This window comes from Tasmannia lanceolata, unplaced genomic scaffold (assembly GCF_043159265.1).
Source record: "Tasmannia lanceolata isolate RefF3 unplaced genomic scaffold, GAP_Taslan_0.1 ptg000023l, whole genome shotgun sequence".
Classification (NCBI taxonomy): Eukaryota; Viridiplantae; Streptophyta; class Magnoliopsida; order Canellales; family Winteraceae; genus Tasmannia; species Tasmannia lanceolata.
This window is the reverse complement of record NW_027518700.1, coordinates 14,055,322-14,070,717: the sequence shown is the minus strand read 5'-3', so window position 1 is coordinate 14,070,717 and position 15,396 is coordinate 14,055,322. Positions and strand designations below refer to the sequence as shown.

Sequence of the window (15,396 nt, the reverse complement as noted above, 5' to 3'; positions counted from 1 at the left end):
TTTGTTTTGTGGAGCCAACATCCTTCTATTTAATTGGAAAATATGATTGCCTGACTGAAAGTGATCTTTGGACAAATGGAGATCCACTACACACACTATTAAATGGACGGTCCGGATCAATCAAAGGTGGGTCTTCCTAGAATTATGCCACAAAACCAGTAATGAACCCAACTATAATTGATTCCAAACAAAGGACTCTTGGTTAAAAAAGAAAAGAAAAAAAGAGCTGAAGATTTTCATAAAGGGAAATGTATTTCTCCCCTAAACGGATAAAATCACCATTTAAATGTTTCTGTGAGAATGGTTCACTGCTTCAGGGTAAATGAAATAATTATGGATTTGCTCTTTGTAACCTACGTTTTAATTTATAGAGAAAATAAAATCACAGCTTGGGATTCCTTGTTTGGGCCCCACCACTCCATGTGAAGTGTTGCCCAAAAGGAAGAAAATGTGGATCAAAACTTCCAACCAACACCCTGATGCTTTATCTTTTTTATTTTGAGTTGTTTTTAGAGTTTTGTTTGAGGAAGGTAAATTAAAGTTCCAAACACGTTTGTTGGAGATCACAGCTTCCTTGATCTCTGAGTCTCTGGTAAGCTTCTTTTACGTTCAAAGAGGAGCTACCCATTTCATCCACACTACCATGCAGGCTGTAGCTCAAGTTGCTGGCGAGACTATTGCACAAAGAGTCCGTTCGTTCAGGGACCTCTCAGACAATGTTGAGAATCTCAAAAGAGAAATGAAAGAATTAAAGAGCAAGTGGCTTGATATCAAAGCACGGATACGGGAAGCTGAAAGACAAGTGTTGAGACCCAAGAATCTAGTATTGAATTGGGTCACAGAGGTGGACAACATAGAAGCGGACATCAATTCCATAAAGTCACAGTTCGACAACATGTCACGCTTCAACTTGAAGTCTCGCTACGAATTGGGTAAGAAGGTCATTAGAATGACCGAAATTGTTGTAAACCTCAAAGGCAGGGGTGGTTTCGACGAGGTTGCTGTGTGCCCTTCACCCCCGAGGGTGTTGGAGATGCCCACTACATCAACACATGGTCAGGAGTCATATGAAGAAACCTTATGGCGTTGCTTACATGATGAGAAATATTCAATGGTTTGTGTGCACGGCATGGGGGGAGTTGGGAAAACAACTCTCATGAAAACCATCAACAATCGGCTCGTTGGAACCCAAGACTTTGATATGGTGATTTGGATAACTGTGTCCAAGGATCTGAATATAGAAAGGACCCAACTAGCCATTGGAAGCAAATTGGGTTTGCTTTTCGGTGGTGATGAAGATCAAGAGTCGAGAGGAAGGAAAATCTTCGCAAGGTTGAAGAACTCGAGGTATGTGTTGATGTTGGACGATCTTTGGGAGGAAATTATCTTGGATGATGTCGGAATTCCAAAGCCAAATAAGGAAAATAAATGCAAAATCGTGCTGAGTACTCGTTTCCTTCGAGTATCTAATGCCATGGACGCTGATATGCAGTTTAAAGTTAAAACACTTGGGGGCGAGGAAGCTTGGAATTTGTTCCATGAGAAAACAGGGGAGGTAGTGCTTTTGCCGGACATCCAAGCCTTGGTGGTCGAGGTTGTGAAAGAGTGTGGTGGTTTACCTCTAGCAATTATCACTGTAGGGAGAGCTATGCGAGGAAAGGAAAGGAAAGAGGTGTGGCTGGATGCTTTAAGGGCATTGAAGGAATCGGCGGTCCCAGAAATTGAAGGTATGGAGCCTAAAGTTTTTCGATCTTTGAAACTCAGTTATGACTGCTTAGAGGAAGATAACATCAAACTCTACTTCTTGTACTGTGCACTATATCAAGAAGATACTGAGATATATGTACCTGAGCTGGTAAAATATTGGACAATGGAAGGATTTGCAAATAATGTTGATAACTTGGAGGATGCATCAAATAAAGGGTACCGCATCATTGAAAGATTGAAGGGCGCATGTCTCTTAGAGGAGTTGTATGGAAATTATGTCAAGATGCACGATTTGATCCGTGACTTGGCAATATGGATCACGTCATCATCGATGAAAGAAGGCCCAAAATTCCTGGTAAAAGCTGGGATGGGACTAAAGGAGGCACCCAAGGAAAATATGTGGGAAGGGGTTGAGAGGGTTTCATTGATGAGAAACCAAATAGAAAGGCTTCCAACTAGGCCAAATTGCCCTACTTTGGTGTCCTTATTCCTCCAACAAAACGATGTATTAAGGACCATCCCAAGTAGCTTCTTTGAACTTATGCCACAGCTTAGGGTTCTTGATCTTAGTTACACCCATATTGAATCACTTCCAATGTCTTTATCGTCATTGGTGAATCTACGTGCACTCATTTTAAGAAATTGTCACAGTTTGATGAAGGTACCACCATTGGGACATCTGAAACACCTGGAATTTCTAAATCTCAAAGAATGTAGGGGCATTGGAGAACTACCTCAAGGCATTGAAGAATTGGTTAATCTTAAGAGTTTGAATTTATCATATTTGCTTTGTGTGACAACAATTCCATGCAGAACGATATGTAGCTTATCTAGTCTAGAGAAGCTAAGCATGATCGGGACACCTATAAAATGGGCAAAGGAAGGAGGGCTAGAAGATGTGAATGAAGGCACTGGTTATAGCTTAGCAGAGCTAGCAACGTTAACACACATTTACAAACTTTATATCACAATAAAGGATATTGATTGTCTTTCTCAAGATTCTTTCCATCCGCGACAACTGTCGAGTTTGAGGAAATTCAATTTTGAATTTGGCAAAAACAATACACCTATGATTAAGCTACGTAGCAGCGATAAAAAATTGTGCGTCTATGGATGTGAGTATTTTCCTCCTTGCTGTAAGATAATACAAGAGTACGCAGAAGGCATAGGTATTTATGCATGCAACGGTCTAAAACGAGGAATTTCTGAAATAGCAGGCCATTCTCTGACCTTAAGAAACCTTGTGATTGCCAATTGTCCTCAAGTGGATTGCATTATAGACAACGGAGACGTAGGACACAATATTGAGTCGATGAATCTCTATGGGTTATCAAATTTGAAGAAGCTAATCATGGGACATGGAAGCCTAAGTCTTCGACAATTGAAATCATTGTGTATTGGTTCCTGTGAACAGTTGAGTGGTACTCTCTTCTCCTCTAACCTTGTACATCATCTGGATAATTTGGAGTATCTTTTTATCCATGATTGTGATAAGATTGAGGAAATTATAGAAGAGGGGGATAACATGCTAGTTCTCAACAATGCACTCCCAAGTTTACACCACCTACAGCTTAAGCGAGTAAAGGGATTAAGAAGCATTTGTAGTACGAGGGTGTCTTTCACTTCCTTGGAAACGATGCGGATACATAGATGTACAAAATTGAAGAAGCTCCCTTCCTGCCCTAGCATTCAAATATTTAAAGCGGAAAGGGAATGGTTTGAAGAGTTAAATTGGGAAGATGGCGAGAATACCAAGTCCCTCTTCACCAATGCTTTCAAAGAGCTCTAGATCGATGGTGGACCTATCCCTTGATTGACTTTAGAAAGGTGCACAGCTCTTTCATTTTGTATGTTCCCTTTTTTTTTTTTCTATTCTTTCGAATGGCTCTTTCATTTTGTACTTGTAAAAAAATCCGTGCTACGTTGTGATACAAGGGGAGACAATAAATTTAGTTGGGTTTTTTTCCATGAGACAAAAAAACTGAGATGTGTTTTGTAATGCCCGGCCTGTTCTGAAATTTTTTTAAATAGGTGTCCTTATCAAATTGAACTTATGGCAACTTTTTCTTCTTCTAATTAGTGTCATTATCAAAATTTATCTTATTTAACTAACTGCTTAGAATGGGTGTCGTTACCAACATTAGACTTACGATTAATTGCTTGGAATGGGTGTCGTTATCAAAATCCAGTTTAGGGAATGGGTGTCGTTTTAAAAGGCCATGATAGCTCTTGGATTAGTAAGGCACTGTAGGTTTCTAATAGGAAATTCCTAAATGGAAGTGTAAAGAGAGATATTTCCCTATTAATCTTATTTAGAGGGGGAAAGTAGGAGAGATGGGCATAATTCGTTAGTGTCTCTTTTTTTGAATTTTTGGATTAGCATGATCTGTTGCCATAAGGATGACCCAATCAATTGTTTAACTAAATAAAGTATGGTGGGAGAATTTCTACATAGTTTCCACAATTTTTTTCTTCTATCAGCTGACATCTATTAGCTCTTTTATTTTGTTTAATTCCAATAGAATAGCTTACTAATTTCTATATATGTGTTTTTTTCTTGAATATGGCTTGCAGGGTGAAGTGAAATATAGAGGAGCCTTTCTTAGCTGGTTTTTATTTAGGTGAGAATAAGAAGGGAATTACCAATCAAAAAAAAAGAAGGGAATTAGATGATGTGGGTGTTCTTGTTTGAAGGGAATTAGCTTGTTTTTATATAGATGATGTGGGTGCTCTTGTTTCTTAGCTTATATGTATGTCTTTATAAATAAAATGAATGGAGCTTTGTTCTCTCTCATAAAATGAATGGAGTTTTGCTCTCTCTCTCTCTCTCTCAAACAGTGGGTGTGAGAGCGGTTGGAACCCACAATCTTTTTAAGGATATGTTTATCATTTTTCAAATGAGGAATACTAAACTGAAGTGCGCCTTTTACATTTAGCACTGAAAATGTAAAAGTAAATGCTCTTCGGTGATTTTTGCTAGGGTACCCTCCCCTTATCAAATACACAAGGGTATTTAAGTAGCTTATTAGGGATGGCTTTTTGGAAGCTCCCTGATCCTCTCCTTGAAAATAACAATGTTCGAAGTTCTCTAACACAAGCTTTGACACGTGGGCATAAGGCACTTGAGTTCTATGTAGATTTTTGCTCCTTGTTTTTGAAGGACAACAACACCAATTTAAGAAAAGCATGTTTGCCAACCATGTAAACAAAATTCCATGGAACGTCCAAAAAACATGGATTCCATGATTTTTTTTATGGTTTCCAAACATTCCTCTAGAATCCCCAGTTTATATTTGAGGGCAAACATAGGGGCCACATTTACATTTGAGGGCAATTTTGGATTGGTCATGGGTAAGCAAGGCAATTTACCTAATCAATTTTAATTGTTGCCATGATCGATCAAGGCAGTTGCCTTTCTTACAAACCAAGCCTTTATGAAAAAAATGAGTCTCTTTTTAACTGGTGATTGGCTTTTGGACGAGAGACCATAGTTGGTCTTTCTTCCCTCAATCGAAGATTGGATGTGAGACTTGTAACACCCAGCCCCAATGCTTGAACTTGTTTTAACTTCTTGAAATGGGTGTCATTACCAAAAATCAAGCTCAGGATTAATTGCTTAGAAATGAGTGTCGTTACCAAAATGAAGCTTGTAAATTTTCTTTGAAATGGGTGTTAATACCAAATGAACTTAAGATTAATTTTATTGAAAATGGTAAAGGGTGCTATTATCATCAATGGAGTAAAGTCCATTTAAACACCTTTTAAAAGGCTGCTCATTTTGGAAAGCACTCTAAGGTTGACCGTATATAACACCTTCACTAAAGTTAAATTTGGCTATGAATAGAATCTTCCACTAGTGGGTAGGATTTTTTAGGAATCTCTATCTTTTCAAGATTCAATCTTGGTAGGTTTCCTCCTGTGGATTTTCAGCTAACAGAAAATAAGGTAGCAAACATTTCAAAAAGGAAAAGGGAAGGTCAATAATTCCTTGTTTCAAAATATTGCTTGCAACGAAAAAGGCATGTGAGCCTTTTTGGACAGTTCCTATGGGGGGAAATATTGCTTTCAAAATATCGTTTTGGACAGTTCCTATGGGGGGAAATATTGGGTTATCATATCTTTAGAAAGGAGCTGCTTCATAGGCTAATTGAAGGTCTTTAATTCTCTATTTAATTAGGATTCTATTCTTAATAAAGTAAGACACTAAATGTAATGGTAACTGCCTAATTGATTTGAATTACTTTCTAGGAAAGAGGGTGCCTCTATACATGAACGAAAATCACTAAAATCTTGAGGAAAATCATATAGAAGGTGAGAAGGGTCGTGAGTGTCAAAATGCACAGAAGCCTTATGATATCTACTTCTACCCCAGACTTGCAATGGATTTCTTTTGCCACTTGAAGCTTGCTGCCAAGGTTTAGAAACTGATGAGCCTTACCTTGCAACTCTTGTCTCAAGTAGATTTTTATATTTTTTTAGCCATTGGAAGCCTCTGCTGCCCTCATCGTGCGGATTCAAGAAATCTGCAAACAACTTATAAAAGTTGCATTTCTTGATAGTTTTATAATAGCATTGGATCTCGCCCATAAACTCCATCCGTTGGTGAATCTCTGCTAATTTAGCAGCCGCAAGTTTCAAACTGGGTACTTCGCTAAAGGAAATTCTTGGAGTAGCGCTTAAGGTAGGTGATCCTACCCTATGTCAGTGTATTACGTATATTTGCATATATTTAGATTTGTTGCAAGCTTTTATTACAGTTCATTTTATGGAACTTGTTTTGAAAATGTTTCTCACTGATATCTTTTAGCATGTCATACTAAATGGTTGAATTGTCATTATCCATGAAATGTTTTTAGTCCGAACATGCCTCCTTATTTATACAAAAAGAGTTTTGTGACTAACATGTTTTTGGAAACTCAAATTCATGAAACACTATTGAAAAGCATTCTATATATGATATGGTTTCAATGGTTTGGAACGGGGGAGCCCCCAATGGGTTGAAACGTCTTCAAAATTTATGGCACGGTATTGAAAACATTAAATTGTTTTTCTAATGTATACAGTCTTGGTATGGAATGGATTCCGCCAGTAAGGTTGATCTCTGGTGGGGATCTAGTGCCCAACCTGCCAGTGGATGAGTACACTGGACGTGATCACGTTGACCGGTCAAATTTTATCTGCCCGTAAGGTTGATCTCGGGCGGCCAGTAGGGAGTCCTCTGGCTATTGATAATATTAAATTGCGCGCTTTAGGACCTGTGAGTCCTGCGAACGAGTGTTCGCCGCGAACGAGTGTTCGCCTTGGGTATGCTACTTGCCAATAAGGTTGGAAATTGGCCACAGAGAAGACTGTTAAGTATTTAATTTCCAAGTGGAAAAATGCAAAATCAAGTGTTTGAAAATATATATTCTTTGTCATTGATTTCAAAGTGGAAAACTGCATAACCGAGTGGTTGGAACTGTTTTTGTAAAAACATGTGTTTTTCTTATATAGCTTATCTAGAAATGATTCTCTTGATTCTTATCAATTTCTGCATTGGCTAAATTTTATGGCATGTTACTTCTTTTCCACACCAGCATTGTTTTCGTTTTCCTATTAGCTGGCTTGGATTTGGAAAACCGGCTGGGCTGTTAGCTCATTATGTGGTTTAACAATTTTCAGATACAGAGGAGCACCAGTAGACTTGCTGAGATCAGGCACTTGGATTGGAGCTTAGGAAATTTCTTGCTTTCTTTCATTATTCGAGTTAGAGACTTTTGTTACTTATTAAGGTGATTGTCGTCTAATAAGAATTGTTTGGATTTAGACTTATGGACCTAATCTATATATGTATTTCATTTGAGCTTTAATTGAGACTAAAATTTCCGCATTTATTAGTTGCTCTGAATGTTGAGAATAGTTGATTGTAAAGGAGCCTTGCATGCTTGTGGGGGCGACCCTATGGGCGTGCGGCGGCTGTCACGTTCGCCTTACCTCGAATTCTGGGTTCGGGGCGTGACAAGACTAGTTTGGTTCTCTTTCAAGGTGTGATTTTCCTCTTCTTTTGTATGTATCGAACCTCGGTATAGCAACCACCCTTCGTGTTTGTGTCCTAATCTACAACACCCCCTAAAGTTCCTTTGCATTGGATTTTAATCCAACACAAAGTCACTGTTACTATTTTTTCACCTCTACAGCCCTATGTAACTCTAAGTTTTCATTTCATTTCATCCACTTTGTTTCACATCTCTCTACGCTTTAAGAGAATCTTCTTGTTAATGCTAAGACTTTGCTTCAAAAATATGTAAACTGTCTTGAAGATAACCGAATCCCTAGCCATTTGTTTAAGGGAAGCAGCCTTAATTTAAATGTCTCCTTTGGACATAACGAAATGAATTGTAAAGGGTCACTCAAATTTCCACTAATAGTTGGTCATGGGATTAAGCTTTTCATGTATGGAACCCAAAGTGAATTAATTTCACTCCATAAGGCATTCGGCTTACCCTAGGCATGAATTGGACGATTCAGATCATCACATGAAGCCTTGTGGTTGTAACAGAACCAAAACTGGACATGATATGTCTCCAATTGAGCTATGGGTAGTGAATTGTCCAGGAAGTTTGTATTCTTCAAATCTGACCTTGGAGTTTATCTGTAGAGCTTAGTGGTTTCGGTGATTTTATTCAAACAATATCCAAGACCTAAACGATTTTTACCGGTTGATATCTTCTAGAATAAAATCCTTATTGAAAATTGATGCTGCAGAGGGTGTTCGATAGACTTCTTCAAAGAACCGTATCCTTCCCTAGACTTGTGTATTAACTGAGCTAGTGGTTGAAACCACATCTCGCAACTCAAGAGCGTGTGCTTTCACGCAATTACATCTGCATCAGTCTTGACCTTGCAAAGGAAGTTTAAGGAGATTGCACTTAAGTGGGTCGTCTATATTTTTTTAGTGGGGTGGGGGGAGTCTCATTCTCAGGTCAGAAGGCTTCCTAAAAAAGCATACTTAGGTCTAGTTGGTGTGACATGCTACAAATGCTAAGGTGCAGGTAGGTTTAACTGAAATTCACTTAGGGCCAATTTGGATGCGGAGATTTTGATTTGGATTTCTCACATTTGCAGCCCTTTTTGCACTGTAATTTGGATCGGATCAAATTCTTGGATTTCTAATTTGGCAGCTGACAGTGAAAAACAATTAGATTTCTAATTTGCTGTGGAAATAAGAAATTGGAAATCCACAGATCTGGCAGTTTCCTTCACCCTCTTTGCTCCTCAACCTCTCCCCTCCACTAGGAAGTACCCCCTTCCCTCTCTGTCTCCCTCTACATGAGCTGCCGGATCTAGTCAATTTGCATTCAAAACTCAATTCCAAATCCAAATACAAAATGGGAGGTATCCAAACAGGCCCTTAATCGAAACCGAGAATTTAGACCAGCTTATTGTAGGAGATTATAGAAATGAAATTAGTTTGCTAAGTTATAAATTCCCTTGGAGGTTAGCCTACGAATACCATTGAGGAGATTCTGAAACAGATAAGAGGACCAAGTAAGGTGTTGAACCATTAAAAAAAAAAACTAAGGTTTTGACATGTTTAGGGATCCGCTAACATAGAGGCAAACAAATTGGCCCACCCAGGAGTGATCAGACTCAGACTCTGCCTTAATTTTTTTTGTTTTCTTTTATTTGACTTGTAGTTGACCACCTCCGATAAGGCAAGTAGTCTCCTAGTAGTTTGGATCAAAACATGCAACAAAACACCCTCCACTAGTATATTTATATAATAGGGGCACTCCAAAACCAACCAAAATGCCTAGCAAACCCATATATTGTGCAACTAGACAGACCCTATAAGTTTGCTACACAGTCATAACAAATGATCGACATGAATCAATAACAGATACATGTCCTAAATGAAAAATTATTGCCCAAATGAGGCACAAGATTTCTTCCTGACAAGATTTTCCCATTGTCAAGCTTAAAAAATGATACAAATACCGCCTTGGAGGTTGACTCTGTATCTTGATCTGTGCTGTCGTGACTCTGATTCACATGTTTTCACTTAAAAGAAATGTCCAATGCTTGAAAAACTAAGAACAAAATGAAGCATTTGATTCAATTTGTTTTCGATTGTCTCTCATTTGATTCAATTTGTTACAAGAGCAATGTGAGCCCTAATCATCTGTTTATGAAATAACACAGGCAATAATGAGAATTTACCAGTGATTCCCATTTCTCAAGTTGGATGTACCTATCTAGAGAAATAAATTTAGATATTTTATCACATATGGAAATAAACATGCATTCATACAGTAAAAGACCAAGTCCTTTTTGTTGAGCATATGAGATGGTAGTTTGAGAATTTTTCAGAATGCACGGCTTCATCAGTACAACTCCCATCTGCTTCGTTCCCAACCTTAGACTATTCTAGACCCCCATGCTTCCCCGCCCCCGCCCCCGCTTTGTGCTTCTAAGGTTATGACAGTCTGAAGTCCAGCCAAGTTGTTTCTCCTTCGTCCCAACTGGAATAGGTTCTGCGGAATTCTCGAGCTTCCTTTTAAAAGTTTTTCCTTGAGAGTTAGGGCGTGTTCGACAACTATTCCTTTCCGGGATTTTCCCCTTTTTTAGGGGTGTAAATGAGGAGCCAAAAAAATTTCTAAAATCTTGTTCGGCTGCGTGACCCGTTTAGGTCTATTTCTAAAATTTCGCCTACTTTTTCAACTAAAAAATAGGATTCTACGAAGTGATAAATAGCCGTTTCTAAAGTTTCTCATCACTCCGTTTCTCGCCCGTTTAATTGGGCGAGAATGATAACCTTGCTGAACGTGCCCTTAATCTTTCGAGCTTTGAGTTTTCATCCAAAGGGGCCCATGCCAGAAGCCCTAGGTTTAAAAGATTCCAAAATTTTCCTAGCTTTTGAAATTTTACCGACTGAGATCCTTTGTTTGGGGGGAGATCCACCAGACCAGGATTTCGTTTAGGGGCAGAAAGGTCATTCCTCTTAGCACCAGACCAAGTAGGTAACGAGCAAATTTGACCAAAATTCTTGATTACAGATCCCAAAGTGCAGCCAGCTGGCACTCGGGAAAGCGAGAGCAGAGAAGTCTTAGAGAGTGCACCCTGCACATAGTCGCCTTTTGATTTTGATTGATAGAGCTCAAAATTAAAATTTGAATTCAGGATAGTCGGTCCCAAGGGGTCACCGGAAACCCGGCCCCGAAGCTCCGAAGAAGACGGAAGGCACTCAACAGGTGTCACCGGCAAACTTCCCAAAACCTGGGGGTCCGGATTAGCCTCGATCGCTGAAGGCACCATCCCCCTCGAATTTAATATAGGGGAGGGCTCATAATTAGGTAAATCAGAACAATCAGGACAAGCCCTGGCTATCTCTTGAATTTCAATTCCAATCGTATAGTAATGGTCTGAGATCCGGATTTTAACAAACAACCAGATAGCTTCCATCGGGGAGCTAGGATTTTGGTTGATACAAAACCCATACATTGTTGGTGACTTCCTTCCATCTTCACCTCCAGGATCTTACCAAAAAAGGCTCCCTAAAGCAGTAAAGCTTTCTTCACCTCCAGGATTTTGGTTGATACATAACTCATACATTGTTGGTGACATAGAGAATCCAGCTCACACTGATTGAATACCTCACAAATTTGATTTTTGGCTCTATAACTGAATCATTTCCTTGTATATGAGAAGAACATCAAGCTTTCTTCGAAATGTTTAGTATGTTGCAATATTTTCATTTGGTTTGCATTCAATCATGATCCTTGTGGGATGTGGGCCATGTGGCTGACATTTGCTCTAACTGGAAAAGCTTCACCATTTGGGCGCTTCCTTTAGATCTATTGAAAGTAAAACATGTGAAGTAGCCCATTTTCAACAGGAAATCATTGGTCAAATTGTTTAGGATTATCTGATTTTTATTAAACTCAGAGTTCGATCAGATGTCGGGCTTCAACTTGAAGTCTCGCTACGAATTGGGAAAGAGGGTCATTAGAATGACCGAAATTGTTGTAAACCTCAAAGGCAGAGGTGATTTCGATGAGGTTGCTGTGTGCTCTTCACCCCCAAGGGTGTTGGAGATGCCCACTACATCAACACATGGTCAGGAGTCATATGAAGAAACCTTATGGCGTTGCTTACATGATGATAACTATGCAATGGTTTGTGTGCATGGCATGGGGGGAGTTGGGAAAACAACTCTCATTAAAACCATCAACAATCGGCTCGTTGGAACCCAAGACTTTGATGTGGTTATTTGGATAACTGTGTCCAAGGATCTGAATATAGAAAGGACCCAACTAGCCATTGGAAGCAAATTGGGATTGTATTTTGCTAGTGATGAAGATCAAGAGTCAGAGATAGGAAAATCTTTGCAAGGTTGAAGAGCTCGACGTATGTGCTGATGTTGGACGATCTTTGGGAGGAAATTATCTTGGACGATGTCGGAATTCCAAAGCCAAATAAGGAAAATAAATGCAAAATCGTGCTGAGTACTTGTTTCCTTCAAGTTTCTAATGCCATGGACGCTGATATGCAGTTTAAAGTTAAAACACTTGGGAGCGACAAAGCTTGGAATTTGTTCCATGAGAAAGCAGGGGAGGTAGTACTTTGGCCGGACATCCAAGCCTTAGTGGTGGAGGTTGTGAAAGAGTGTGATGGTTTACCTCTAGCAATTATCACTGTGGGGAGAGCTATGCGAGGAAAGGAAAGGAAAGAGGTGTGGCTGGATGCATTAAGGGCATTGAAGGAATTGGCAGTCCTAGAAATTGAAGGTATGGAGCCTAAAGTTTTTCGATCTTTGAAACTCAGTTATGACTGCTTAGAGGAAGATAACATCAAACTCTACTTCTTGTATTGTGCACTATATCCTGAAGATTATGTGATAGATGTAAGTGACTGATACATGGGAAGTAGGATCCGAAGAACACTCCAAATTTAATCCGAACGATAAGGGATTTGAATGGATCGTGACTGAGACATAGGTGGATCGGATCTGAAGTGGATCCGTTGACACCCCTAATAAAAATAGTTGGGTATTTTAGATAAGGCAAAAAACTGAGATGTGTTTTATTCAAATTACATAATAAAATAATATATTTCAAACTTTTTTCAAATATGTTAGCAAACATATGAGGGACTAAACCATAGAATCCTATACCATTCTAAAAGCCTGAATGATTGAAAATTCATGGTCATCTTTCTCTTAAATTCCCTGTATGTCCTACCATTTAAATCTCTAACCACCTTTGATCTTTCATACAATTCATCTCTATCGTCAATTCTTTTAGGCCTTTATAGTCTTTTCAGCTTCTAAGTCACCCTCTGGTAGGTACTGAGGAGAAGTCTTTTTGTTCTTTGACGTACCTATTGTGCTAAGGAAATAACTGGGAGAAACACAACAAAAATGATTGGGGGATAGGTTTATTTGAGGAAACCGGGCCTCGATAACACACAAGTGTTGACTGGAATATACAATCTGCCTTCAGCAGGATTCCCTTTTCCTTTAAATAGCTTAACGTCCTTCAAGTACATATTCCCTTTTCCTTTAAATAGCTTAACGTCCTTCAAGTACATAATACTCAAAAAAAAGCTTACGAGATCCATTTGGATGGATTAGGGTTTTTTCTTTTCACAACGGTCTAAAAATGCTGAAACTTAAATTGGTTTCTTCTGCCAGGAAATTTTGTTATCTGAGAGGAAATATTATGCAAAATGAAGTTTCAGGAGGTCCTATCCATGGATGATTGTAGAAAGTCCGGTTGATGCAATATTTCAGGTACAACACTGTTTTTCATTAATGATACGTCAAATGTGTTTTGGTCTAACATGATGTATTCCACCAGGAATTTTTATCATTTGAGCAGGGATACTCAGTATGCAAATTGGAGTTTCAGGAGGAATTATCCACGGATGATTCTTGAAAGTCCGGTTGATGCAATATTTCAGGTAAAACACGGTAATACTTTAGAACTTCTTTATTAGTGAATGTGCTTTTCCTATAATAAATTACATAATTTAAATTGGTTTACATTAATTTCATATGTTGTGAGACTATTCTTATTTTCTCTTCTGATGAACTGTTGTTGACACACAAAAACAGAAACAAAACAAAACAAAACAACAACAAAAAAAAAACAGTTACTGCCCAATTAACAATATTGATTGTGTTCATCTATACCCAAATATATAGGGTCTAAATCCATTTCTAACAGGAAGAGGTACATGAGAATCTAGGATAGAAGATTGTTTCTCAAACTCTCACTCTGAAGGTGATTTGATCCTAACTCTCACCTTTGAGAGAATATATGATTCACCCATACTCAAAATGATAATTTGGACAACCTCTTTTGGGTGCCAAGTCACTTCCCCAAGCTTGAAGATTAAAAACATTTTGTGCATGGTTTTATAATGTATACCTAGTAGCTTGTTGTAAATATTGCTTATGAGGTGTGCGTTCTTTCCATGTTAATATTAACCTTATCCTGAGAGTTCAATTGGATCATATAGGTATTAAATGTTGAAACAAAAGCACAATGCTCTGAACTTTGAGCAGAAAATAAATTTTCTAGGCTGATAATATGTGAACTGGTAACTAGATAATCAGTGCCCCATATATATAGAACCATTTACATTTGGAAGACTATTCAATCTCAATAAACAATTGGAAATTTCTTTGTTCATGCATACCATGGCTGTCAATCATGTTCTTCGTAGCCAAGTTCCATACTTTTCAAATCTCCCATGCACTTGGAATAATAAATTAGAAGGTAACTTAATATGTTTTGAAGTAGGGTCTAGATAACCTGATGCAGGATCTCACAAAGAAAAGCTTTGATACCAAATTGATGTAGGCACCGTGAAGAAAAAGAGAAGAAAGGGAAGAGAAATAGACGAAAGGAGAGAGAATTAGAAGAATAGGGGAAGAAGAGACGAAAATAACCTGAAGAAGAGGCGAATTTAGGGAGAAGTAGAAGAAGAAGAGAAGAATAGACGAATTTAGGAAGAGGAGAAGAAATCAGAAGAGGGAAGAAGAAATCAGAAGAGGGAAGAAGAAAATCAGAATTAGAGGGAGAAGAATCTTTATTCAATATCAATCAAAGTTCATAATCTCTACTACATAAGGCCTATATATAGGCAATTAGAAGTCCTTAAAATAAGGAAACTGCCTAATTTAAGAATCCCTAAAAAGTAAATATTGAAATAAAATTCCTAGAAACTAAAATAACAAGGAAAATAAATTCCTAAACTAAATAATATGGAAATATAAATCCTAATGGGCAAATATGCCACTTATTGGCCTATTATCTGCATCATTCTCCCCCGGTTGAAAAGAACTCGCCCTCGAGTTCTAGTCCGCCTGGGTCAAATATGAAAATAATCCAATGAAGCAGAATGAGGCGCAATCCGTTTGAAGCAATCCTGATGGCTAATGCTCGAGACAGCAATGAAAGCGATCTGAAAGGCTGGCGGCGGAATATGGAAGAAAGCATCCATACAAAATCATCAAAATACACGCCTTTCGTGATAATCGGGGAAGCTGAGAAGATGGCAATGTACTCGTCCTGGATCGGCGTGATCAGCAAAACAGCTATGGGTGGTACCAATCGGGGAACATCCTCCACATAATCAACATCAACTGGTAACTCAGTAGGCACAGGAGAATTTACATGGAAGTCATCCGCTATTCTCTCATCA

The 15,396-nt window shown here is 38.5% G+C and overlaps 2 protein-coding genes and 1 pseudogene across 2 annotated transcripts; all 3 read left to right on the top strand.

Moving 5' to 3' along the window:
* The first annotated feature begins 643 nt into the window (after positions 1-643).
* On the top strand, positions 644-3,496 carry LOC143855844 (disease resistance protein At4g27190-like). Its single transcript, XM_077365897.1, has one exon. The coding sequence runs from the start codon at positions 644-646 to the stop codon at positions 3,494-3,496; it is 2,853 nt and encodes a 950-aa protein (XP_077222012.1).
* An 8,146-nt stretch (positions 3,497-11,642) lies between these two features.
* LOC143855843 (putative disease resistance protein At1g12290) lies at positions 11,643-12,083 on the top strand. Its single transcript, XM_077365896.1, has one exon. The coding sequence runs from the start codon at positions 11,643-11,645 to the stop codon at positions 12,081-12,083; it is 441 nt and encodes a 146-aa protein (XP_077222011.1).
* A 20-nt stretch (positions 12,084-12,103) lies between these two features.
* LOC143855842 (putative disease resistance protein At1g51480 pseudogene) lies at positions 12,104-12,601 on the top strand (annotated as a pseudogene).
* Positions 12,602-15,396: the final 2,795 nt, after the last annotated feature.